The following is a 26,028-nucleotide window of genomic DNA, read 5'->3' as shown; positions in this document are numbered from 1 at the left end:
GTTATCACTCAACCAGCTAGAGTGCATACCAAAAGTGTTGGATCTGTGACATCCACTTGTATTGATTATATCTTTACTAATGCTGCAGAGCTTTGCTCCAAAGCAATATCAGATTCCATTTTCTGTAGTGACCATAACATTGTGATAATAACAAGGAAAGACAAAGTGCCAAAGGTTGGGCCTAAAGTAATTAATAAGAGATCATAGAAAATGTTTTCACAGGACTCTTGCCCTCTTTTCAAAAGTAGTGCACTATATATGGAATAGGGTGCCATTTAAGACATTGCCGTACTCTAGCCCTAGACACGAACCATGACCATCTTTTACTGAACATGGTTTGACAGTTTGCTGCTGCTTTGACATCCCAGGAGAGAAACTGTACGTATTTTACCCTGTTTTTATCCCCAATTTCGTAATATCCAATTACAATCTTGTCTCATCACTGCAACTCCCTAACGGGCTCGGGAGAGGCGAAGGTCGAGTCATGCGTCCTCCGAAACATGACCCGCCAAACCGCATTCCTTAACACCCGCCCACTTAATCCAGAAGCACCGTTTAACTGACGAATGAAGTCAGCCTGCAGGTGCCTGGCCCACCACAAGGAATCGCTAGAGCGCGATGAGCCAAGTAAAGCCCCCCCGGCCAAACCCTCCCCTAACCCGGACGACGCTGGGCCAACTGTGCACCACCCTATGGGGCTCCCGGAAACGGCCAGTTGTGACACAGCCTGGGATCGAAACGGGAGGCCTATAGTTTGTTTTTTAATGTGAAGAGATGGTATCAGTCTCAGGAAGTCAGCTGGTTAACGCCTTGCTGTTTTCTCCCCAAAGCTCCATCTTGGACTTATCTGACCCAAATCTCTCCATTGTTGTGAAGTAGGTTGTGCATATAACCTATATCACTACACTTTTAGAAAAGAGTTCCAAAAGTGTTCTTTGGCTGTCCCCATAGGATAACTCTTTTTGGTTCCAGGTAGAACTATTTTGGATTCCATGTAGAAACCTCTGGGGAAAGGGTTCTTCATAAAGTGTAATTAAAAGGGTTCTCTTATGGGGACAGCCGAAAAAATGTTTTTGGTTCTAGATAGCACCTTTTTTTCTGAGTGTAGCCACGGGTGCCACATGGTAAATATTGGCCGTGTAGCCACGGGTGCCACATGGTAAATATTGGCTGTGTAGTCACGGGTGCCACATGGTAAATATTGGCCGTGTAGTCACGGGTGCCACATGGTAAATATTGGCCGTGTAGTCACGGGTGCCACATGGTAAATATTGGCTGATTGCACATAGAGTATGAGAAAGATGCAGAGACATTGCTACAGTGAAAGTTGAGACACAACACTCAAAACTGAAGTAACAAAATATTAAGTAGGCATTTGGGCGGCAGGTAGCCTCGTGGTTAGTGTTGGGCCAGTAACCGAAAGGTTGCTAGATCGAATACTCGAGCTGACAAGGTAAAAATCTGTCGTTCTGCCCCTGAACAAGGCATTTAGCCCACTGTTCCTAGGCCATTATTGTTAATAAGAATTTGTGCTTAACTGACTTGCCTAGCTCAATAAAGGTAATTTTAAAAAATGCAAATTTTGTGCATTTAATTTCCTATGAATCACCAATTCACTTGTTACCCTCAACTTGGCTTCTTTGTAATTACACGCTGAAACCTGCCTACTTTTCTTGCATTGCACAAGTAGCCTGTTTATTTAACAATCACTGCCATTTCCTTGTCATTACAGAGTGTACAAAACATTAGGAAAACCTTCCTAATATTGACTTGCACTCCTTTATGCCCTAAGAACCACCTCAATTCACCGGGGCATGGACTCTACAAGGTGTTGAAAGTGTTCCACAGGAATGCTGGCCCGTTTTGAATCAAAATCTTCCCACTGTTGTGTCAAGTTGGCTGGATGTCCTTTGGGTGGTGGACCATTCTTGATACTGTGTTCCACAGGAATGCTGGCCCGTTTTGAATCAAAATCTTCCCACTGTTGTGTCAAGTTGGCTGGATGTCCTTTGGGTGGTGGACCATTCTTGATACTGTGTTCCACAGGAATGCTGGCCCGTTTTGAATCAAAATCTTCCCACTGTTGTGTCAAGTTGGCTGGATGTCCTTTGGGTGGTGGACCATTCTTGATACACACCTGAAACGATTGAACGTTAAAAACCCAGCAGCGTTGCAGTTCTTGACACACTCAAACCACCTACTACCATACCCCGTTCAAGGTCACTTCAATCTTTTGTCCTGCATATTCACCCTCTGAATGGCACACATATAAACTCAGCAAAAAAAGAAACGTCCTCTCACTGCGTTTATTTTCAGCAAATTTAACATGTGTAAATATTTGTATGAACATAACAAGATTCAACAACTGAGACATAAACTTAACAAGTTCCACAGACATGTGACTAACAGAAATTGAATAATGTGTCCCTGAACAAAGGGGGGGTCAAAATCAAAAGTAACAGTCAGTATCTGGTGTGGCCACCAGCTGCATTAAGTACTGCAGTGCATCTCCTCCTCATAAACTGCACCAGATTTGCCAGTTCTTGCTGTGAGATGTTACCCCACTCTTCCACCAAGGCACATGCAAGTTCCCGGACATTTCTGGGGGGAATGGTCCTAGCCCTCACCCTCCGATCCAACAGGTCCCAGACGTGCTCAATGGGATTGAGATCCGGGCTCTTCACTGGCCAAGGCAGAACACTGACATTCCTGTCTTGCAGGAAATCACGCACAGAATGAGCAGTATGGCTGGTGGCATTGTCATGTTGGAGGGTCATGTCAGGATGAGCCTGCAGGAAGGGTACCACATGAGGGAGGAGGATGTCCTCCCTGTAATGCACAGCGTTGAGATTGCCTGCAATGACAACAAGCTCAGTCCGATGATGCTTTGACACCCCGCCCCAAACCATGAAGGAGCCTCCACCTCCAAATCGATCCCGCTCCAGAGTACAGGCCTCGGTGTAACGCTCATTCCTTCGACAATAAACGCAAATATGACCATCACCCCTGGTGAGACAAAACCGTGACTCGTCAGTGAAGAGTACTTTATGCCAATCCCGTCTGGTCCAGCGACGGTGGGTTTGTGCCCATAGGCAACGTTGTTGTCGGTGATGTCTGGTGAAGACCTGCCTTACAACAGGCCTACAAGCCCTCAGTCCAGCCTCTTTCAGCCTATTGCGGACATTCTGAGCACTGATGGAGGGATTGTGCGTTCCTGGTGTAACTCGGGCAGTTGTTGTTGCCATCCTGTACCTGTCCCGCAGGTGTGATGTTCGGATGTACCGATCCTGTGCAGGTGTTGTTACACATGGTCTGCCACTGCAAGGATGATCAGCTGTCTGTCCTGTCTCCCTGTAGCACTGTCTTAGGCGTCTCACAGTACGGACATTGCCCTGGCCACATCTGCAGTCCTCATGCCTCCTTGCAGCATGCCTAAGGCACGTTCACGCAGATGAACAGGGACACTGGACATTTTTATTTTTTGTGTTTTTCAGAGTCAGTAGAAAGTTCTCTTTAGTGTCCTAAGTTATCATAACTGTGACCTTAATTGCCTACCATTTGTAAGCTGTTAGTGTCTTAAAGACCGTTCCACAGGTGCATGTTCATTAATTGTTTATGTTTCATTGAACAAGCATGGGAAACAGTGTTTAAACCCTTTACAAAGAAGATCTGTGAAGTTATTTGGATTTTTACGAATTATCTTTGAAAGACAGGGTCCTTTTATTGCTGAGTTTGTGTTGTACAATCAATGTAGGTAAAGGCAGTAAGCCTCATATTTGGAAACTGTACTGATCTGAAGTACTTCCAAAATGATACCTAGGCCTATAAAGAATCCTGGGGTACTCTACATTTGTTTTGATAGAACCATTAAGATTAGCTGAGAGACTTTTCAAATGTGTTTTTAATTGCTGTGGTTTATCAGTATGCCTGTTTTGATAAGTTCTCCTTTTTTCTAAGCATACTGTATTTGCTTTCCAGATGTTACTATTGAAAGTGTTTTTACGCACAGGCAACAGTATTTTTACAGCTGTGCATCATTCAATAAGTCAATGAAAAAAATTATTTCATCAAGCTGTAGCAGGTATTTAAAAGAAATAGCAATATTTTCAGACATCTGATATTCTGTCCAAATTTCATCTAATATTTAATGTGCTTCAGTGGTGGTCGGTGAAGTTTAAAATGAGGGAGGAGGATTATTATTTTTTATGAACATGGCCTTATTTCTATTACAGCATATTGGATAACTGTCATTCATATTCCATTCACCCAGCTCAATGTACCATCGATAGGTTTAGGCTATTCCATGATACTCAAATTTTCTCTATACCCATCATGAGGTTGCTGCAACCTAGTCTATGAATTAAAGTTTACAACGTAGGTGCACAGGTCGAGAAAAAAATGTGAGTAATCAAGGTGACAGTGACACATTCAATACTGCCTTGCACACTCTTGCTTGCATCTTGCTGATCTAGGGTGTAATCATTAGTCCAACAGTTGCAAACAAGAGTTTCTATTGGACAAATTCAGATATGTTTTTCCCCGTTTCGTTCCGTTTGCTTCAGTTTTAAGAAACGTTTTTCTACAGAATCGGCTGTCTGTGACCATGCCTTCATATCATAATCGCTAACTGCTACACACAGCCTATATCATTGTCACCATATTAGTTAACGTCTCATAGTCAACATAGCTACTAGAACTAAAGTGTTAGTAAACCCACTACAAACATGCAGTACAGTGTACCGTCAGCAAGCAGTGCAGTTACACCTGTGGGCCCAGGTGGCAATAAATTAATAAAACCAAAAGCTTATCTTGACTTGGAAGAGTTCCAGTGTTGGACAGCCATAGCCAGCTAGCTCACATACCATCCCTCTCTGTTTGAGCCGGGTGCTTGAGTAGACTAAACTAGCTAGCTGCATTCACTAGCTAAGTGAAAGTGAAAAAAATACAAATAAATCTCTCTCTCTCTTGCTTCTCATTTATTTTTAAAGATAAGATTTGTTCAAAACTGTTAAACTATTGTCTTTCTCTCTCTTTGAGTCAACTACTCACCAGATTGTATGCACTGCAGTGCTAGCTAGCTGTAGCTTTTGCTTTCAGTACTAGATTTATTTTCTGATCCTTTGATTGGGTGAACAACATGTCAGTTCATGCTGCAAGAGCTCTGGTCGGTTGGAGGACGTCCTCTGGAAGTTGTCATAATTACTGTGTAAGTCTATGGAAGGGGGTGAGAACCATAAGCCTCCTAGGTTTTGTATTGCAGTCAATGTACCCAGAGGAGGACGGAAACTAGTTGTCCTCCAGCTACATAATGGTGCTACCCCACAGAGTGCTGTTGAGGCAACTGTGGACCTTCATTGCAAATCAGTGTGTTTTAATCAATTATTTGGTGATGTTTAGTATAGTTTTATCTAAAATGGATAACTATTTTTATGAAATTCACTGAAGATGATGGTCCTCCTCTTTCTCCTCCACGGATGTGCTTTCATGTTCTGTTTTTCTCACATGCCTTTTAATGTTGGTGACATTGATGACTGTAGTAAGTGAAAGCATGTACAGATGAAACTCCAAGTATACCTTTGGGTACTTATGGTTGTGTGCACAGAAATAAATACAGACCAGAGCCTATGGCTATGTGTTTGAGTGTAGACTAATCACCATCAATGCACTCCAAGGCTCACATTCTGAATACCTTGGCTTTCCCTGCCTGCAGAAGACCCGAATGAACCAAAACAACTGCAGTTGTTAAGATCTGTCAGGATATTCTGGCAATTCCCTGTGCTGCTGGATCAAAATGAAGACTTATGCTCTGTCCTCTCAGTCCACTAAAACAGGAAATAGATGACAGCAGGAATGCCTTCTCTCTCCTCATCTGTCTCTATAGGGCTCAGTGCCATCTCTCTCCTCATCTGTCTCTATTGGGCTCAGTGCCGTCTCTCTCCTCATCTGTCTCTATAGGGCTCAGTGCCATCTCTCTCCTCATCTGTCTCTATTGGGCTCAGTGCCGTCTCTCCTCATCTGTCTCTATAGGGCTCAGTGCCGTCTCTCTCCTCATCTGTCTCTATAGGGCTCAGCTCAGCTCCACTAGGGCTACTGCTGCTTCATATAACTACTTCCTGAAAACAAACAGCTTCTGACCAGAGCCCAGCACCCTCCCTCCCATCCACCTCTGATCTCTCTGGATTTTCTATTGACCTCCATAGAAACCAAAACACTTTGGAAGAGGGGTTGTTTCAGTGCTGAGACTGTATTTTAGATGAGATTGGCATTTGAAGGGAGGAAACTGTTCAAGGGACATGTGGGCATCCAGGGACTGTTTATGGTGAAATGACAGGGTGTTCATTTATGTAATTTAGCTTACAGTAGGGAGTGCACACATTTTCTTACTTTTTTGGTACTGGTCTCCTGTGGGAATCAAACTCCCAACCCTAGCGTTACAAGCACCATGCTCTACAAACTGAGCCACACGTGATCACGGGTTACTAACACGGGTTCCTCTGGGTGCTGATGTCTGCCATGTCATGGACACCACAGAATGTGTGACGTTATAGAGAAGCTTTGAAGAAACAACACATTTGATCTGAACATCCATTTCAACACAATAATACATGAATATATAATAAAGATGTTTTGGTGAAATGATGATAATGGCAATGATATGAACTACATTATCAGGCAGAGAAATATGCAAGACTAGAAGTCATTACCCTTTGATTGAATATAATGTTGATCAGAGTAGTGTAAATGTGATGGTCGGTTTGGCTCACATGCCGACTAGACCAAGCATGCGCGTGCGTCCGCCATCGAAATATCAGGTTGAAATATCAACATGAACTCTGAACCAGCTATATTAATTTGGGGACAGGTCGAAACACATGAAACATTCATGGGCATTTAGCTCGCTAGCTTGATGTTGCTAGCTAATTTGTCCTGGGATACAAACATTGGGTTTTATTTTACCTGAAATGCACTAGGTTAGTTTCTAGTAATCGCTCCTCCTTCAGTCTTCTTTTTCTGTGGACTTTATATGGCGATTGGCAACCAACTTTAAGGTGCATTAACACGACCAACTGGAATGGAGTGTGGACCTCAGTTCATCTTTCAATCACCCACGCGGGTATATGCTCCTGAAAACCAATGAGGAGATGGGAGTTCTATTTTAGCGCCTGGCTACGCAGACGCTCGTTGAAGCACACGAGCAGTTTGAATGAAATGATTGAATAACATGTACAGTTGAAGTCGGAAGTTGACATACACTTAGGTTGGAGTCATTAAAACTCGTTTTTCAACCGCTCCACAAATTTCTTGTTAACAAACTATCGTTTTGGCAAGTCGGTTAGGACATCTATTTTGTGCATGACACAAGTAATTTTTCCAACAATTGTTTACAGATCATTTATTTAACTTATATTTCACTGTATCACAATTCCAATGGGTCAGAAGTTTACATACAGTAAGTTGACTGTACCTTTAAACAGCTTGGAAAATTGCAGAAAATGTTGTCATGGCTTTAGAAGCTTCTGATAGGTTAATTGACATAATTTGGGTCAATTGGAGGTGTACCTGTGGATGTATTTCAAGGCCTACCTTCAAACTCAGTGCCTCTTTTCTTGACATCATGGGAAAATCAAAATAAATCAGCCAAGACCTCAGAAAAAAGTTTGTAGACCTCCACAAGTCTGCTTCATCCCTGGGAGCAATTTTCAAATTCCTCTGTACAAACAATAGTATGCAAGTATAAACACCATGGGACCACGCAGGCGTCATATCGCTCAGGAAGGAGACGTGTTCTGTCTCCTAGAGATGAACGTACTTTGGTGCGAAAAGTGCAAATCAATCCCAGAACAACAGCAAAGGACCTTGTGAAGATGCTGGGGAAAACAAGTACAAAAGTATCTATATCCACAGTAAAACGAGTCCTATATCGACATAACCTGAAAGGCCGCTCAGCAAGGAAGAAGCCACTGCTCCAAAACCGCCATAAAAAAGCCAGACTAAGGTTTGCAACTGCACATGGGGACAAAGATCATACTTTTTGGAGAAATGTCATCTGGTCTGTTGAAACAAAAATAGAACTGTTTGGCCATAATGACCATCATTATGCTTGGAGGAAAAAGGGGGATGCTTGCAAGCCGAAGAACACCATCCCAAACGTGAAGCACGGGGGTGGCAGCATCATGTTGTGGGGTTGCTTTGCTGCAGGATGGACTGGTGCACTTCACAAAATAGATGGCATCATGAGGAAGTAAAAGTATGTGGATATATTGAAGCAACATCTCAAGACATCAGTCAGGAAGTTTGGTCGCAAATGGGTCTTCCAAATGGACAATGACCTCAAGCATACTTCCAAAGTTGTGGCAAAATGGCTTAAGGACAACAAAGTCAAGGTATTGGAGTGGCCATCACAAAGCCCTGACCTCAATCCTATAGAAGATTTGTGGGCAGAACTGAAAAAGCGTGTGCGAGCAAAGAGGCTTTCAAACTTGACTCAGTTACACCAGCTCTGTCAGGAGGAATGGGCCAAAATTCACCCAACTTATTGTGGGGAGCTTGTGGAAGGCTACCCAAAACGTTTGACCCAAGTTAAACAATTTGAAGGCAATGCTACCAAATACTAATTGAGTGTATGTAAATGTCTGACCCACTGGGAATGTAATGAAAGAAATAAAAATTGAAATAAATTATTCTCGCTACTATTATTCAGACATTTCACATTCTTAAAAAGAAGTGGTGATCCTAACTGACCTAAAACAGGACATTTTTACTAGGATTAAATGTCAGGAATTGTGAAAAACTGTGTTTAAATGTATTTGGCTAAGGTGTATGTAAACTTCCGACTTCAACTGTATGTGTAAATGTATTTTGCAACGCTCGCGCACGTAACGCAGGCTATGTGGTCATCATGTCAGTCAGATCAGAGAAACATGTCTCTCTCTCTGTTTAGTCTGAGTCCTGAGAGCCTTCAGCAGCACACAAACTACAAGCCTCTAAAACTAAAGTCTGCAATAAAAACACAGCTAGGCTTTTTTTCTAGCCCTCTAGGTGAACACGTTCATGGGAAGAGAGCAAGTCTGTTAGTCTTGGCTGCTCTAGTCAAGAAGAGATGGATAAAAACACCCATTCCAATCAGAAGGGGATGGAGTGTCTCCCCTCTTTAGTTGGCTCTGTGCTTTGTTTGCAATTACTGGCTATTCTTGCCCACTTCAATCTCAAACAGCGATTTTAAGGGTGCACCGTAATTACAATCTAGACTGTGCTCTGTAATTTCTTTAATTCTACCTTTTAATGTTTTGTGCTCTCTAAATTGATGGGAAAACAATGGAGTGAGATTGAAGATTTCTTTTAAACAAGCCCAGATCTCCTGTCCAACTGGCTTGAATGATTCAGGAATATTTCTGCCATTTCTGTGGCAACCAAAGACATTTGTCTTCTGTTGTGAGACTTCAGGGACCATTCTCGTTTGGAGCGGTGACCTCATGATTACTGTATTTCCATTCATTTGTATGAGAAGAGAGAGAGAGAGAGGTGCTGGATTAACAGAGCAGAGCCTAGAGCACAGATGAGTCCCTCACACAGCACAGCCCTTTCTCTCCTTGGTTGTTGTACTTTATGCTCTGGTGTTTACTCACACTGTTAGGAATCCAGTGAAGTCATCCATCTGATATCTGATATGGCACTCCCATGGCTGAGATTAAGCTCCATATTTGTCATGGTTTTGGCCAAATATGCACAGAGCACATTGACCCACTTATACTCTCAAGGTCTCAAATTCAAGTGTGAGTGTTTTGGGTAACGCTTTATTTCACACAACTAATTTTGTTATTACTGCAGTTTATTAACAGTAAGTAATGAATTGTTGTGATTTATATGCATGTACACGGCTACAAGTATACCCTCACCCAAACAATCACAAAGACTTCAATCTGTTGGATGCTGATGTATTGTCCATGTTATGGGTGGGGAGTTTCATGTGTTGTATCCTGTCTGTCTATCAGGCGAGTGGGCGGTCCGAGGGTGACGATGACTGCCAACAAAAGTTCCAAGGCTGCACCCCGAGCAAGAGGGGCTAATGTGCCCCGGGACATCCCCGACAGGTCAGTGATATCACCACCAGCCTCTAGGGGAGGGGGAGGGACAGGGTGGATGGAAAGGGGATGGCTCTCAACATGCATTATGATGTCAGTAATAACCAGTGCAGGTGCTCATATCCTTTATTGCCTCAGAGGACATTTTCTTCAGGTAGTAAAGCTATTTTTGTAAATCTGTACCGTGGGATCCCACTATGTGTCTGTATTGAGTGATACACTGCATGCAGTAGGTGACATGGCTCATCAACCCACAGCTGTTAGCGTTACGCAATTATTAATAAGGAAGTACTGATTGTATTCTGTCTGCCTTTTCGCTAGAGCTACAGGGATAGAACTAGTAAACTCAGCAAAAAAAGAAACGTCCTCTCACTGTCAACTGCGTTTATTTTCAGCAAATTTAACATGTGTGAATATTTGTATGAACATATCAAGATTCAACAACTGAGACATAAACTGAACAAGTTCCATAGACATGTGACTAACAGAAATGGAATAATGCGTCCCTGAACAAAGGGGGGTCAAAATCAAAAGTAACAGTCAGTATCTGGTGTGGCCACCAGCTACATTAAGTACTGCAGTGCATCTCCTCCTCATAAACTGCACCAGATTTGCCAGTTCTTGCTGTGAGATGTTACCCCACTCTTCCACCAAGGCACCTGCAAGTTCCCGGACATTTCTGGGGGGAATGGCCATAGCCCTCACCCTCCGATCCAACAGGTCCCAGATGTGCTCAATGGGACTTAGATCCGGGCTCTTCACTGGCCAAGGCAGAACACTGACATTCCTGTCTTGCAGGAAATCACGCACAGAATGAGCAGTATGGCTGGTGGCATTGTCATGCAGGAGGGTCATGTCAGGATGAGCTTGCAGGAAGGGTACCACATGAGGGAAGAAATTGTCCTCCCTGTAACGCACAGCGTTGAGATTGCCTGCAATGACAACAAGTTCAGTCCGATCATGCTGTGACACACCGCCCCAAACCATGACGGACCCTCCACCTCCAAATCGATCCCGCTCCAGAGTACAGGCCTCGGTGTAACGCTCATTCCTTCGACGATAAACGCGAATCCGACCATCACCCCTGGTGAGACAAAACCGTGACTCGTCAGTGAAGAACATTTTTTGCCAGTCCTGTCTGGTCCAGCGACGGTGGGTTTGTGCCCATAGGCAACGTTGTTGCCGGTGATGTCTGGTGAGGACCTGCCTTACAACAGGCCTACAAGCCCTCAGTCCAGCCTCTCTCAGCCTATTGCGGACATTCTGAGCACTGATGGAGGGATTGTGAGTTCCTGGTGTAACTCGGGCAGTTGTTGCCATCCTGTACCAGTCCCGCAGGTGTGATGTTCAGATGTACCGATCCTGTGCAGGTGTTGTTACACGTGGTCTGCCACTGCGAGGACGATCAGCTGTCTGTCCTGTCTCCCTGTAGCGCTGTCTTAGGCGTCTCACAGTATGGACATTGCAATTTATTGCCCTGGCCACATCTGCAGTCCTCATGCCTCCTTGCAGCATGCCTAAGGCATGTTCATGCAGATGAGTAGGGACCCTGGGCATCTTTTATATTGTGTTTTTCAGAGTCAGTAGAGATGCCTCTTTAGTGTCCTAAGTTTTCATAACTGTGACCTTAATTGCCTACTGTAAGCTGTTATCTGTAAGCTGTTAGTGTCTGAACGACTGTTCCACAGGTTCATGTTCATTAATTGTTTATGGTTCATTGAACAAGCATGGGAAACAGGGTTTAAACCCTTTACAATGAAGATCTGTGAAGTTATTTGGATTTTTACAAATGATCTTTGAAAGACATGGTCCTGAAAAAGGGACGTTTCTTTTTTTGCTGAGTTTAGTATCTGCTTTTGTAAGCCATCCTCTACATTCTGGAATAGGGCCCCATTCAACTATAAATTCTTTGTGGTCTGAGAAGAGGCTTGTTTGAGTAACCATGTTGAGAGATGACATCTTCCTCCTGGAACAGAGAAACAAACAGGGCTCGTAATGAATGTGCTGGCGATAGACTGTTCTGTTTTGTGATCAGTCTTTCCCTTCAACACTATATATACACACACTGTGTCCACTGAAACTAGGCTTAGAGTGAAGATTTAAGATCTACAGGAACTGGCATCAACTGGCATGGAATGCTTACATCGGACTCACAGGGGTGCAACTGCAAGCCTTCACCATCTGCTACTTGGTGTGTAGTCTGTCAGGATGTTAGTTTACCAAGTGCTACATGTCCTTGTATAACACAGCAGTCAGTGGCTATGGCTCTGACATGTTTTAGTTGGATCTTTTATGTGAATAACCTTGAGAAGGGCTGCCAATTGGAAGCTAGCTACAGCCCTAGCTGGCACATTGACCCAGTGTGAAAACACCATAGCCTGTGAGGAGTTTAACATGACTACCACTGACAGAAGAGAAGAGAAATAGAAGAGACAGAAGAGAAATAGATTTTGTGCTGAGTAGTTGTTTTTCTGTTACCTCACAATGTCTCCTGAGTTAGATACACTCTTAGAAAAAAAAGGTGCTATCTATAACCTAAAAAGATTGTTATTCTTCTGTCCCTATAGGAGAACCCTTTTTGTTTCCAGGTAGAATCCTTTTGGGTTCTATGTAGGACCCTTTCCACAGAGTGTTCTACATGGAACCCAAAAGGGTTCTATTTGGAACCAAAAAGTGTTCTCCCTGGAACCAGAAAGGGTTCTCCTATGGGGACACCCGAAGAACCCTTTTGTAACCCTTTTTTTAAGAGTGTAGTTAGCCCTGGTCTCCTTCCGATAATCTACTTAGGTTACATCAAGTGTTGGAATCTAATAATTGTACCCCATCGCTCATCTAACGACCCCAGTCGAGATAAAGACAGTTCTCTAGAAACAAGAACAGTCCCTATCTCTGTTACCATCAACACTCTACACAGTTCATGATGTTTCTATCGTTTTTTACTTATTAAAAATTGCACAACATTAAGATGATTTAAGAGAAGAAACTGTAATTTATGCACAGAGAGAGCACCGTTATATACTTGCCCCCACCTTCCCACAAGTCTCTCTATCCCCCCCCAAAAAGAATTATTCTGTTGGTAAATCACTTGGCAAGAAAGAATTCTGCGAATACAACTTCTCATAAGATCAGGGAGGGGTGCAGCAGGGCTTTGATGGGCACTTCTTTTAATAGAAAATATTATTGCTGAGAAAATAAATGAAGTCACTGGAAAGCTGGATATAAATCTATAAAAAGGTAAAAGGAAATGAAATAAAACACATTTATGAGAGGAAGAGGGAGTGTGTCTTGAGGGTGAAGCTCAAAGTGAAATGGAGCAGATGTTAATGGCTTCTCTCTTTTTTCTTTTTGAAAATCTATCTATTTATCTGGGTTACTGGAAGCCCCCCTGTTGTGGCCCGGTCTATCAACAGAACAGGAAGTGACCTGTGGTTGATATGATGTGCCCTGGCTGGAGGACAGTGGGTCCAGGACCCAGGCCCTAACTGGCACCCAGCTCAGTACATGTGTGGCCGCCACAGTTGAAGCTGCCCAGCACCAGAGAAGGCTTGTTTTAACAGGCCCAGTCCTGACCACTAGAACACCCCCACAGACCCCAACCACAACGCAGCTATCTGTACTGGAGAATTCTGCACTTGATGTTTTCCTTTTGTGTGAAGGGGCTTAATACTGCAGTCAAACCAGCTTTTTATGACTCGTGGAGTAATCTTGGCCAAGGCGTGCCTAAGGGGGTATTTTTGAACGCGCACTGTTATTCTACCGGCTGATTCAACGTATAATGGTCTGATGGCTGGATATGGGGTGTTTGAATCGATATATTACACAGGTTCTGTTGCTATTTGAAATACATCTACAGTGATTTTACACTGGGGCAGTTTTGACTATCACAGAATGTTATGGCTGCTGATAGGTCAAACAAGAACCAGACTGAATTTAGACTAAACTAAAATATAAACACAACATGCAACAATTTCAACTATTTTACTGAGTTACAGTTCATATCAGGAAATCAGTCAATTTAAATATATTCTTTTAGGTCCTAATCTATGGATTTCATCTATGGGCAGGGTTGCAGCCATGGTTGGGCCTGGGAGGGCATAGGCCCGCCCACTTGGGAACCAGGTGTAACGCAGGTCAACTAATGTTGAATAGTTATTGTTATCACGTTTCAGGTAAGACCCAAATGTAGACTGTGTTGAAGTAACAATGTTTATTACAGCAACAGGGGCAGGCAAATTACAGGTCAAGGCAGACAGGGGTCGATAATCCAGAGTAGTGGCAAAGGCACAGGATGGCAGCCATGGCCAGGTCAGGCAGCGTAGTCGGGCAGGCGGGCTCAGAGACAGGACAAGCAAGGGTCAAAACCAGGGGGGCGAGAAAAAGAGAGACTGGGGAAAAGCAGGAGCTGAGAAAAACGCTGGTTGATTTGACAAACAAGACGAACTGGCAACGGACAAACAGAGAACACAGGTATATATACACAGGGGATAATGAGGAAGATGGGCGACACCTGGAGGGGGGTGGAGACAAGCACAAGGACATGTGAAACAGATCAGGGTGTGACAATTGTTACTACTGAGATTCCAGTAACCAATCATATTATATTATATTGTGATATGTTTAAAAGTTTACAGCTATTACAAATCATCTTTCAGAAGCTGCATGACGAGCAGTTTATTTTGAGCCAATCAAAACTCAATACTCTCTCTTAGTCCCTCTCCTAACCTCACATTCTACACCAGTGGGCTCCAACATGTTGAAAAGGAGCTAGAACGAAACGTGAAGAGATACCGCCATTCTATGGAAGAAAAGCAAAGTTTCAAATCGTTGTGAGAAGTTGTATAAAACTGAACTAAAAAGACAAAACCGGATATGAACACTTACTTATCTATCCGAACGTACTGTGAAGGGGTTGTGGGAAAGATTGACCCCGGGATTTGGTTAGGTTTAATAAGGAGAACGAGCCGCTAGCGATTAGGCTAGCTAAACTATTGCTAGCATTTTGTGCATGTTCATACTGAACCAAGCATACGCACAAGCCGTTAACATTTAGGCTAGCTCAGCTATCGATCAATTGAAATAGCAAACATTAGTGATCATGCTAATCCTGCATGGCGAACTATTTTAGTTTTCATACTTTTATAAAATGTGATTAGCTATTATCATAATCCATGTTGGTACACAGTTATGTTTTAGATGACTTTATAAGAAATGGTGTGTAGGTGTAAGCACTAGTACTTTCCATTTGCCCAGGCTAGTCTATTGTTTAGTCCACGTGAGCCTGGTGCTGTAGTTGTGTAAAGTCCTTTGCATTGCCCAGACTAGTCTATTGTTTAGTCCACGTGAGCCTGGTGCTGTAGTTGTGTAAAGTCCTTTGCATTGCCCAGACTAGTCTATTGTTTAGTCCACATGAGCCTGGTGCTGGAGTTGTGTAAAGTCCTTTGCATTGCCCAGACTAGTCTATTGTTTAGTCCACATGAGCCTGGTGCTGTAGTTGTGTAAAGTCCTTTGCATTGCCCAGACTAGTCTATTGTTTAGTCCACCTGGTGCTGTAGTTGTGTAAAGTCCTTTGCATTGCCCAGACTAGTCTATTGTTTAGTCCACATGAGCCTGGTGCTGTAGTTGTGTAAAGTCCTTTGCATTGCCCAGACTAGTCTATTGTTTAGTCCACGTGAGCCTGGTGCTGGAGTTGTGTAAAGTCCTTTGCATTGCTCAGACTAGTTTATTGTTTAGTCCACGTGAGCCTGGTGCTGGAGTTGTGTAAAGTCCTTTGCATTGCCCAGACTAGTTTATTGTTCAGTCCATGTGAGCCTGGTGCTGGAGTTAAAGTGTAAAGCATTTTGACTTAAGTTTTATTTTCTTATTCCTGTAAGAGATTAAAGCTAAGAGCTATATCAATGTTTATATGAAAGGTACTCATGGTATATATATTGTGTGATCCTGTTTGTAAAACAAGTCAGTTTTTTTTAGTATGGATTCAGTTCTACCAAGGATGGCGAGCCGCCCGAACCCAGGACATCCGTAAGAAGATTTGCATGTGAAGAGTTATTTTTCCTTTTCCTTGGAGAACACTGAATTTGCACTGCCATACAACCGTCTGGTAGGACTCTTTGTTGCAAGACATCATTGCACCATACATTGCAGTGGGACTGTCATAAGCATATGCCACATTTATACTCCTTACAGTGTTTATTGATATGCACAGTCATTCACATTTGATTCCATCTCATAGTGGTTTATAAGTCAGTATTTGTGAATTGGGTTGTGTTTTTCTGTGGATTCGGATGTGGAGGTCCTGGGCTGGCATGGTTGCACGTGGTCTGCAGTTGTGAGGTTGGTTGGACTTACTACCAAATTCTCTAAAATGAGTTTGGAGGTGGCTTATGGTAGAGAAATGAACATTACATTATCTGGCAACAGCTCTTGTGGATATTCCTGCAGTTAGCATGCCAAATGCACGCTCCTTCAAAACATCTGTGGCATTGTGTTGTGTGACAAAACTGCACATTTTAGAGTGGCCTTTTATTGTCCCCAGCACAAGGTGCACCTGTGTAATGATCATGCTGTTTAATCAGCTTCTTGATATGCTACACCTGTCAGGTGGATGGATTAAATTGGCAAAGTAGAAATGCTCACTAACAGGGATGTAAACAAATTTGTACACAAAATGTGAGCAAAATAAGCTTTTTGTGCGTATGGAAAATTTCTGGGATTTTTTATTTATGCTCATGAAACATGGGACCAACACTTTACATGATGCATTTAGATTTTTGTTCAGTATATAATGTGCATTTGGAGCAATACTGTGGATATATACTGTACAGTTTGATTTAAAGGCCATTAGCAAAATGTTTCCCCAGCAGAAGCAGATCCATCAAAATGCTTTCTAGACATATTCTGACAAATGAATGTGGCAAATCAAAACTAAAGGTAGATTAATTACAGAACTGATCAATGGGGTTTAACCTTGAGAATGTTGGTTACTTAAAGTCATCCGTCCTCTTGCTATTTTCACCCTTGTTTGGTCTTTATCCATTTGCTTTCCCTTGAAACCATATCGCATATGTTTCCGTTTTAGACACACTGAATAATTGGACATAACTTTGGACTTTTACCACAGTCAACTGGAACGTGATCTAGCTAGCACTATTCTGTAAAACGATGATGTATGAATAGCTTCATCCAGGATACTGCTCATTATGGTCCTGGACTAGACTTAAACCGTGTCCAGGAAACTGAACCTATGAGTCCAGCCTCTGGACTGGGTTTAATGAGAGTGAACCCTGAGTCCAACCCCCAGGTCCAAACCAGGCATGTGGGGCCAGTTTCACTCCCCTCTACCTCATTATGAGAAACCAAGCAGTTTCAACTAGAGAAGTTAGATACAGTAGTCCCTCAGAGCTAATCTGTAGTGATCTGGTTTTCATAATACTGTACATCCCTATGGCATTGTTCCTACATGCTGATTGATGGTATGGGTTAATCTGTCAAGTTCCACGGGTTAACTCACTTACCAGGAGCCATTTTAGTGGAGTATCATACACTGTCTTCAGAAAGTATTCACACCCCTTGACTTTTTCCAAATTTTGTTGTGTTACAGCCTGAATTTCAAATGGATCAAATTGAGATTGTTTTTGTCACTGGCCTACACACAATACCCCATAATGTCAAAGTGGAATTATCTTTTCAGAAATGTTTACAAATGATTTAAAAATGAAAAGCTGAAATGTCTTGAGTCAATAAGTATTCAACCCCTTTGTTATGGCAAGCTTAAATAAGTTCAGGAGTAAAAATGCACTTAATAATTTGCATGGACTCACTCTGTGTGCAATAATAGTGTTTAACATGATTTTTGAATGACTACCTCATCGCTGTACCCCACACATACAATTATCTGTAAGGTCCCTCAGTCGAGCAGTGAATTTGAAACAGATTCAACCACAAAGACCAGGGAGGTTTTCCAATGCTTCGCAAAATAAGGGCACCTATTGGTACATGGGTACAAATAAAAACAGCAGACACTGAATATCCCTTTGCGCATGGTAAAGTTATTAATTGGACTTTGGATGTTGTATCAATACACCCAGTCACTACAAAGATACAGGCGTCCTTCCTTCCTAACTCAGTTACCGGAGAGGAAGGAAACCGCTCAGGGATTTCACCAACTTTAAAACATTTACAGAGTTTAATGGCTGTGATAGGAGAAAACTGAGGATGGATCAACAACATTGTAGTTACTCCACAAAACAAACCTAATTGACAGAGTGAAAAGAAGGAAGCATGTACAGAATATAAATATTCCAAAACATGCATCCTGTTTGCAACAAGGCACTAAAGTAATACTGCAAAAAATGTGGCAAAGCAATTACCTTTTTGCCCTGAATACGGATTATGTTTGGGTCAAATCCAATACAGCACATTGCTGAGTACCACTCTCCATATTTTCAAGCATAGTGGTGGCTGCATCATGTTATGGGTATGCTTGTAATCGTTCCGGACTGGGAAGTTCTTCAGGATAAAAAATAAATGGAATGGAGCTTAAGTACAAGCAAAATCCTGGAGGAAAACATGGTTTAGTCTGCTTTCCATCAGACACTGGGAGATTAATTCACCTTTCAGCAGGACAACAACCTAAAACACAAGGCCAAATCTACACTGGAGTTGCTTACCAAGAAGACAGTGAATGTTCCTGAGTGACCGAGTTACAGTTTTGGTCACATACCAAAATAATAATGTGCAAATGTTGCACAATCCAAGTGTGGAAAGCTCTTAGAGACTCACCCAGAAAGACTCTAAGCTGTAATCACAGCTGTAATCGCTGCTAAAGGTGCTTCTAAAAGGTATTGACTCAGGGGTGTGAATACTTATGTAAATGAGACATTTCTGCATTTCATTTCAATAAATTTGCATAAATGTCTAAAAACATGTTTTCACTTTGTCATTATGGGGTATTATGGGTGAGAAAAAACATATATGAATACTTTCTGAAGACACTGTAATTGAAAGACTTATTCTCCCTCATATTGTTATTTGTTCTATAATAGGCCTACCCTACACTCTTAGAACCCTTTCCACAGAGAGTACTACATGGAACCCAAAAAGGTTTTTACCTGGAACCAAAAAGGTTCTACCTTGCACCGAAAAGGGTTCTCCCATGGGACAGCTGAAGAACCCTGTTTTTCTAAGAGTGTATGTTGAGTATGGGAAATTTACATCTTTTTACCTTAATATGTGTACAGTTCAGTAATGCTATTGAACTGGTCCATTTACCTTCATATGTGTACAGTTCAGTAATGCCATTGAATTGGTCCATTTACCTTCATATGTGTACAGTTCAGTAATGGTATTGAACTGGTCCATTTAATTTATTATATTTACATTATGGCTTAATCAAGCTTTAAAGGACATTCTTTAGTTAATACCTAACTTTACCTATCTTGCTGCTTTCTTCACTTCTTTGGGCTGTTACTATAATGACAAAACCTTTCCTGCTTTCCAAACAGACTGTAGGGGCCTAAGTATAGGTGTGTTCTGTCAACTCTACTGGATTTGAACCCGTAATGCTTGTTTAGAATTTAGAATGTACAATTTGAATTGTTTGAGAAGGCAGGCCACTTGGACATAGCAGTTTGTCAGGAATCATCAATTTGTCAGCAATCATCAAGTTTGCAAAGACACCACAGTGGTAGGCTTGATTATCAACAACGACAAAACGGCCTACAGGGAGGAGGTGAGGGCCCTCGGAGTGTGGTGTCAGGAAAATAACCTCACACTCAACGTCAAGGAGATGATCGTGGACTTCAGGAAACAGCAGAGGGAGCACCTCCCTATCCACATCGACGGGACATTAGTGGAGAAGGTGGAAAGTTTTAAGTTGCTCGGCATACACATCACGGACAAACTGAAATGGTCCACCCACACAGACAGCGTGGTGAAGAAGGCGCAACAGCACCTCTTCAACCTCAGGAGACTGAAGAAATTTGGCTTGTCACCAAAAACACTCACAAACTTTTACAGATGCACAATCGATAGCATCCTGTCGGGCTGTATCACCGCCTGGTATGGCAACTGCTCCGCCCACAACCGTAAGGCTCCAGAGGGTAGTGAGGTCTGCACAACACATCACCGGGGGCAAACTACCTGCCTTCCAGGACACCTACACCACCCGATGTCACAGGAGGCCAAAAATATCATCAAGGACAACAACCACCCGAGCCACTGCCTGTTCACCCTGCTATCACCCAGAAGGCGAGGTCAGTACAGGTGCATCAAAGCTGGGACAGAGAGACTGAAAAACAGCTTCTATCTCAAGGCCATCAGACTGTTAAACAGCCATCACTAACATTGAGTGGCTGCTGCCAACATACAGACTCAAATCTCTAGCCACTTTAATACTTAAAAATTGGATGTAATAAATGTAGTGATGGCTAGTCACTAGTCACTTTAAACAATGCCACTTTCTATAATGTTTACATACCCTACATTACTCATCTCATATGTATATACTGTACTCTATACCATCTACTGCATCTTGCCTATGCCGTTCGGCCATCGCTCATCCATATATTTATATGTACATATTCTTATTCATTCCTTTACATTTGTGTGTGTATAAGGTCGTTTTTGTGAAATTGTTAGATTACTTGTTAGATATTACTGCACGGTCGGAATTAGAAGCACAAGCATTTCTCTACACTCACGTTAACATCTGCTAACCATGTGTATGTGACCAATAAGATTTGATTTGAGGAGGAGTTAGGTCGCTGACACAGTGAGTCAGACAGTCTGACTCTGGCCTGCAGGTGATCAGGTGCTGTACAGCTCTCTCCCCAGTAGTCCCCACCCCCGTGTGAAAGACAGAGCCCAGAGGTGTGAAGAGATCTGTCCCAACCTGCACCTTGGATCACAGCCATCACTTCCTCCTCCCAGCCCAGCCCAGCTCAGCTCACACTTGTTATTCTAACCGTTGCTAGCTGTGACATCAGTTCCCCACCACCGCCTTGGGTTTCGCAAGCCTCAGTCAGGAGCCAAGTCCAGAAAGTTCCCAAAGTCTTCTGAGTGGGGTAGAAACGGAAGAGTCAGAGATGGGTGAGAAAGAGTGTGTTTCTCTCTGTGAAAAGCCCAAATGAGGTCAGCAGCAGGGTGTTTAATCCACATTGCTCAGCATTGAGCAGCAGCAGCGTTGCGTTAGCGGCGGTGTGAGGTGAACAATGGACCAGTCTGTAATGAGCCAGGGGCCGGGCCGGTGTCCACTCTGTGAGGCTGTTAGCTGTTAGCATCAGGAAACACAGACAACTCTCCCAGGACTAGTGTGGTAAGCTGCTGATGAAGGTAAGACCTAAGAGCGTCTCATCTGTCTCTCAGCGTGGTGTATTCCCATGGCTTTGTGTGTTGGAGTCTACATACATACATTCTACCCAAATCATTTTAATTATGTGGAAAAATCCACACATGCATTTTTACTGTAGATATGTATTTGCTTTGGCATCAAACAGGGATCCCATACTGCCAAAGTTATGTCACATTACTGGGTATTTTCCATCGGTTATTTTACATGAGTGGTCAAAGTTTTCATGTTGCCTATTATCTTAGAAATACATTCTGGCATTGAAGGGTTTTCCTTTCTTTTCTTTCTTCTCAAAAGAGAGAGTTTTCTCCTTCTGTTGCCCTGTAAACTTTAGCTGCTATGATTAATCTTCCACTGGTAAGCTGAATACACCTGAGGTAACCCCTGGTATTCCACTCCTAGTTTCTCTCAATGTGCAGTCAGCAGTGTTGAGAGGAATTCAGCGCCAGACTCTTCCGAGCTGTTTAGTGAGCTGAATTATTATTTTTGTATTTGGGTGCAAATAAAGTAACGTTGTAAGGAATGGTATCATGATGTTTCTGACCCCCCCCCCCCCTACTCTCGTTCCAGGTGCCAGTCTGCGTCCCCACCCCCCATTCTCTCTGCCACACAGGGGCAGTGCCACGCCCCGCTCAGCGACAGCGAGGACAACAGGCAGCACGTCAGATACGTCAAAACAGACGGCAGACTCTTGGGCCGGGCCGGCTGGAGCAGCAAGACCGCTAGCCTCTGCAGTGGAGCCTCTCTCTCCTGTGACTTACTGTCCCAGAGCCGACTTACCAAGTCCAAGAGCATTAGCTGCCTGGACAACAAGCTCTCCATCTACAAGCCCTCTGGTGGGGCTCCGGTGGGTCAGGAGGCCCAGGGGGGCCAGGAGGAGCAGAAAGAGTACCAGAAACAGGAGGACCTTCCTGGGGGAGGTGGACTGAGTGGTGGTCCCCTGAGCTGGAGCACCCTCTCCCTGGGACCTTCATCCAACCACAGCCACAAGCGCACCCTCTCTCTCAGCCGCCCCGTGTCAGGGACATCCTCTGTGGCCATCCGTAAGAAGATCTCAGAATGGGAGTGCAGGAGGGTGGCTCTGCCTAGGATGAGCCTGTGTCTGGAGAAGAGGCCTGTAGGTGAGCGTGTGGGCGGTAGCGAGGGCTGCCCCAGCCTCCTCCCCTCACCTTGCAGTGAGAAGACCTTTGACTTCAAGAGCATCCGGAGGATGAGTAAAGCTTTCTCCGAGTGCTCCTATCCAGAGACAGAGGAAGAGGAGGCAGCCTCAGACAGGGAGTGTCAGGGCCGCTTCCAGAAGAGGCCAGGAAAGACAGACTCCTCTGCGTTATTCCTGAGCTCCCTGTCTGCTCGGAAGGAAACGTCTGCTGTACTCAATCGGATACAAAAGATCGAGAAGGTGCTGAAGGAGAGCCCCATCCAGCCACCGCGGTATCTTAGTAACTGCTATGCACCAGACAAAACGAGACAGAAGTGTTTTACGATAGGTGGGGTCGAGGACTTGGACAGTAGGGGCACCAGTAAACGCAGCAGTATATGTTCCGTGGTCACAGAACCAGACACCCTGCCAGCCTCTGATAAACTCTCCAGACAGAGGTTCAGTATGAGCTCAACCCGGTCAGAGACCGAGAGCCCAGAGCTCCCCTGTCAACAGACCCCGGAGGGCATGCCAGTCAACCCCCTGCCCAAACCTAAACGCACCTTTGAGTACGACGCCAACCGCAACCACAAGGGCACATCGCCAAGCAATGGACTACCTCCTTGCAGTGCTTCTGAGGAGTCACCACCCCTGCTGCCCACCACCCCAGCACCCAACATGACGCGAAATCTGACAAAGGACAGGAGCTCCCCCAAGAGACTCCAGGACAGGTGAGAATAGTCACGTCACCTCTAGACGTGTACGCTCTTAGATAAAGGGGTTTGTAATATGTTATCCGGCTGTCCCCAAAGGAGAACCTGTTTTGGTTCAAGTTAGAACCCTTTTTGGTTCCAGTTAGAACCCTTTTAGGTTCCGTGTAGAACCCTCTGTAGAAAGGGTTCTTTCTACTTGGAACCAAAAGTGTTCTACCTGCAACCAAAACGGGTTCTTCAAAGTGTTCTCCTATGAGGATAGCCAAAGAACTCTTTAAGGTTCTAAATAGCACATTCTGTTCTAAGTGTAGTCTTTTGTTGTTATGGCATGTGTCAGTAAGTCCACGGTTCAGTGAACTGATGCTTTGTGTTGTGCTTAGGGCATTCTCAGACAGTAAAAACATGTGTATCTTATCCCCCGGGCCCTTCCTCCCCCTCAGAATCAGCCATGCTGATCAAACAACATGGCGAACAGGAGATGCTGATTTATGTAGCTGCAAAACAAAACATGGGTCCTGCAGGCTGCAGTAAAAACAGAGAGGCAGTGAATTTGTTTAGTTTCTGAGAGTTGCACATGGACGGCTAGAACATTTATTTGTCTTGGATTTGTAAATGTCTCTAGCATGTCCTGAGAATGTTTTTAGGGAGGTAAGGATCATAGACCAAGTGTTTACTTTGTTGGTGTTCAAGTGTATCTATCTGACTACAGTTCTGGCTGTAGACAGTAGTCAGATAGACAGTAGAGTGGCCTCGCTCACTTCGTAGTGATGCTGCTAACTGAATTGGTTCCACCAAGTCTGCCTCTGTTCAGCGTTTGATAATAAGCATATAAACATTGAATCTGCTGTTAATTTTCTCAAGGCATCAATGTTTTCCTGCATTAGAAAGACAGTATTTTTGGCTTCATATGAAGAGGATCGCATTGTTCTATTGATATTGTTCATAGCTTTTGTTTTTCTGTTTTTTCTAATTTGATTTGTCTAGAATGTTGCCATTGAAATGGAATATGTTAAATTGAGTTTCTGCTGTTTTTCCAGTGTTATTTTGTAATAATGTCAGTCTTTCATTGAACAAACATTAAGTATCCTAATTGCAATATAAAACAAATTTCAAATGTTGTCACGTTCCTGACCTGTTTTCTGTTGTTTTTGTATGTGTTAGTCGGTCAGGGCGTGAGTGTGGGTGGGCATTCTATGTTATGTGTTTCTATGTTGGTTAATGGGTGACCTGATATGGTTCTCAATTAGAGGCAGGTGGTTTTCATCTCCTCTGATTGAGAACCATGTTAAGGTAGTTGGTTTCACATTGTTTGTTGTGGGTGGTTGTTTCCTGTGTCTGTGTCTGTATGCACCACACGGGACTGTTTCGTGTTTTCGTTCGTTTGTTGTAGTCTGTTCCTGTTTCATGCGTTCTTCGGTTTTATGTAAGTTCTTATGTTCAGGTCAGTCTACGTCGTTTGTTGTTTTGTATCAATTCAAGAGTTTTTCGTCTTCGTCTGGTTTTGTTAAATAAATTACTATGTCCTATCACAACGCTGCGCCTTGGTCCAATCCCTGCTCCTCCTCTTCGGATGAAGAGGTAGGGCTAGATTGGTTATTGAGCCAGGTGCCATGAAGCCGGCTCAACGCGTCTGGTCTCCAGTGCGTCTCCTCGGGCCAGCATACATGGCACCAGCCTTACGCATGGTGTCCCCGGTTCGCCTACATAGCCCGGTGCGGGTTATTCCACCTCCCCGCACTGGGCGGGCGACGGGGAGCATTCAACCAGGTAAGGTTGGGCAGGCTCGGTGCTCAAGGGAGCCAGTACGCCTGCACGGTCCGGTATATCCGACGCCACCTTCCCGCCCCAGCCCAGTACCACCAGTGCCTACTCCACGCACCAGGCTTCCAGTGCGTTTCCAGAGCCCTGTTCCTCCTCCACGCACTCTCCCTATGGTGCGTGTATCCAGCCCGGTGCCTCCTGTTCCGACACCACGCACCAAGCCACAGGTGCGTCTCCAGAGCCCTGTACACATTGTTCCTTCTCCCCGTACTCGTCCTGATGTGCGTGCCCTCAGCCCGGTACCACCAGTTCCGGTACCACGCACCAGGCCCAGAGTACGCTTTGAGAGTTCAGTGTGCCCTGTCCCTGCTCCCCGCCCTAGCCTGAAGGTGCGTGTCCTTAGCCCGGTGCCTCCAGTTCCGGCACCACGCACCAGGCCTACAGTGCGCCTCATCCGGCCAGAGCTGCCCGTCTGCCAAGCGCCATCTGAGCCATCCGTCTACCCAGTGCCATCTGAGCCATCCGTCTACCCAGTGCCATCTGAGCCATCCGTCTGCCCAGTGCCATCTGAGCCATCCGTCTACCAAGCGCCATCTGAGCCATCCGTCTGTCCCGAGCCATTAGAGCCGCCCGTCTGTCCCGAGCCGTCAGAGCCGTTCGTCAGTCAGGAGCCGCTAGAGCCATTCGTCAGTCAGGATCTGCCAGAGCCGCCAACCAGACAGGATCTGCCAGAGCCGCCAACCAGACAGGATCTGCCAGAGCCGCCAACCAGACAGGATCTGCCAGAGCCGCCAACCAGACAGGATCTGCCAGAGCCGCCAACCAGACAGGATCTGCCAGAGCCGCCAACCAGACAGGATCTGCCAGAGCCGCCAGTCAGCCAGGATCTGCCAGAGCCGTCAGCGAGCCATGAGCAGCCAGAGCCGTCAGCGAGCCATGTGCAGCCAGAGCCGTCAGCGAGCCATGAGCAGCCAGAGCCGCCAGCCAGCC

The 26,028-nt window shown here is 44.3% G+C and overlaps 1 protein-coding gene across 5 annotated transcripts in view; it reads left to right on the top strand.

Annotated features, from left to right (window-relative positions):
* LOC139563136 (DENN domain-containing protein 2B-like) overlaps nucleotides 1–26,028 on the top strand; it is a 78,408-nt gene that overhangs the window by 14,807 nt on the left and 37,573 nt on the right. For all 5 annotated transcript variants that reach the window (XM_071381445.1, XM_071381443.1, XM_071381444.1 and 2 more), the window contains exons 2-3: nucleotides 9,993–10,091; nucleotides 21,997–23,295. In XM_071381445.1, coding sequence (XP_071237546.1) covers nucleotides 10,018–10,091; nucleotides 21,997–23,295 — 1,373 coding nt within the window. In that variant the 5' untranslated portion in view covers nucleotides 9,993–10,017. The remainder of the gene's footprint in view (nucleotides 1–9,992; nucleotides 10,092–21,996; nucleotides 23,296–26,028) is intronic.

Source organism: Salvelinus alpinus, chromosome 33, assembly GCF_045679555.1.
Source record: "Salvelinus alpinus chromosome 33, SLU_Salpinus.1, whole genome shotgun sequence".
Classification (NCBI taxonomy): domain Eukaryota; kingdom Metazoa; phylum Chordata; class Actinopteri; order Salmoniformes; family Salmonidae; genus Salvelinus; species Salvelinus alpinus.
This window is presented reverse-complemented; position numbering and strand designations above follow the sequence as displayed.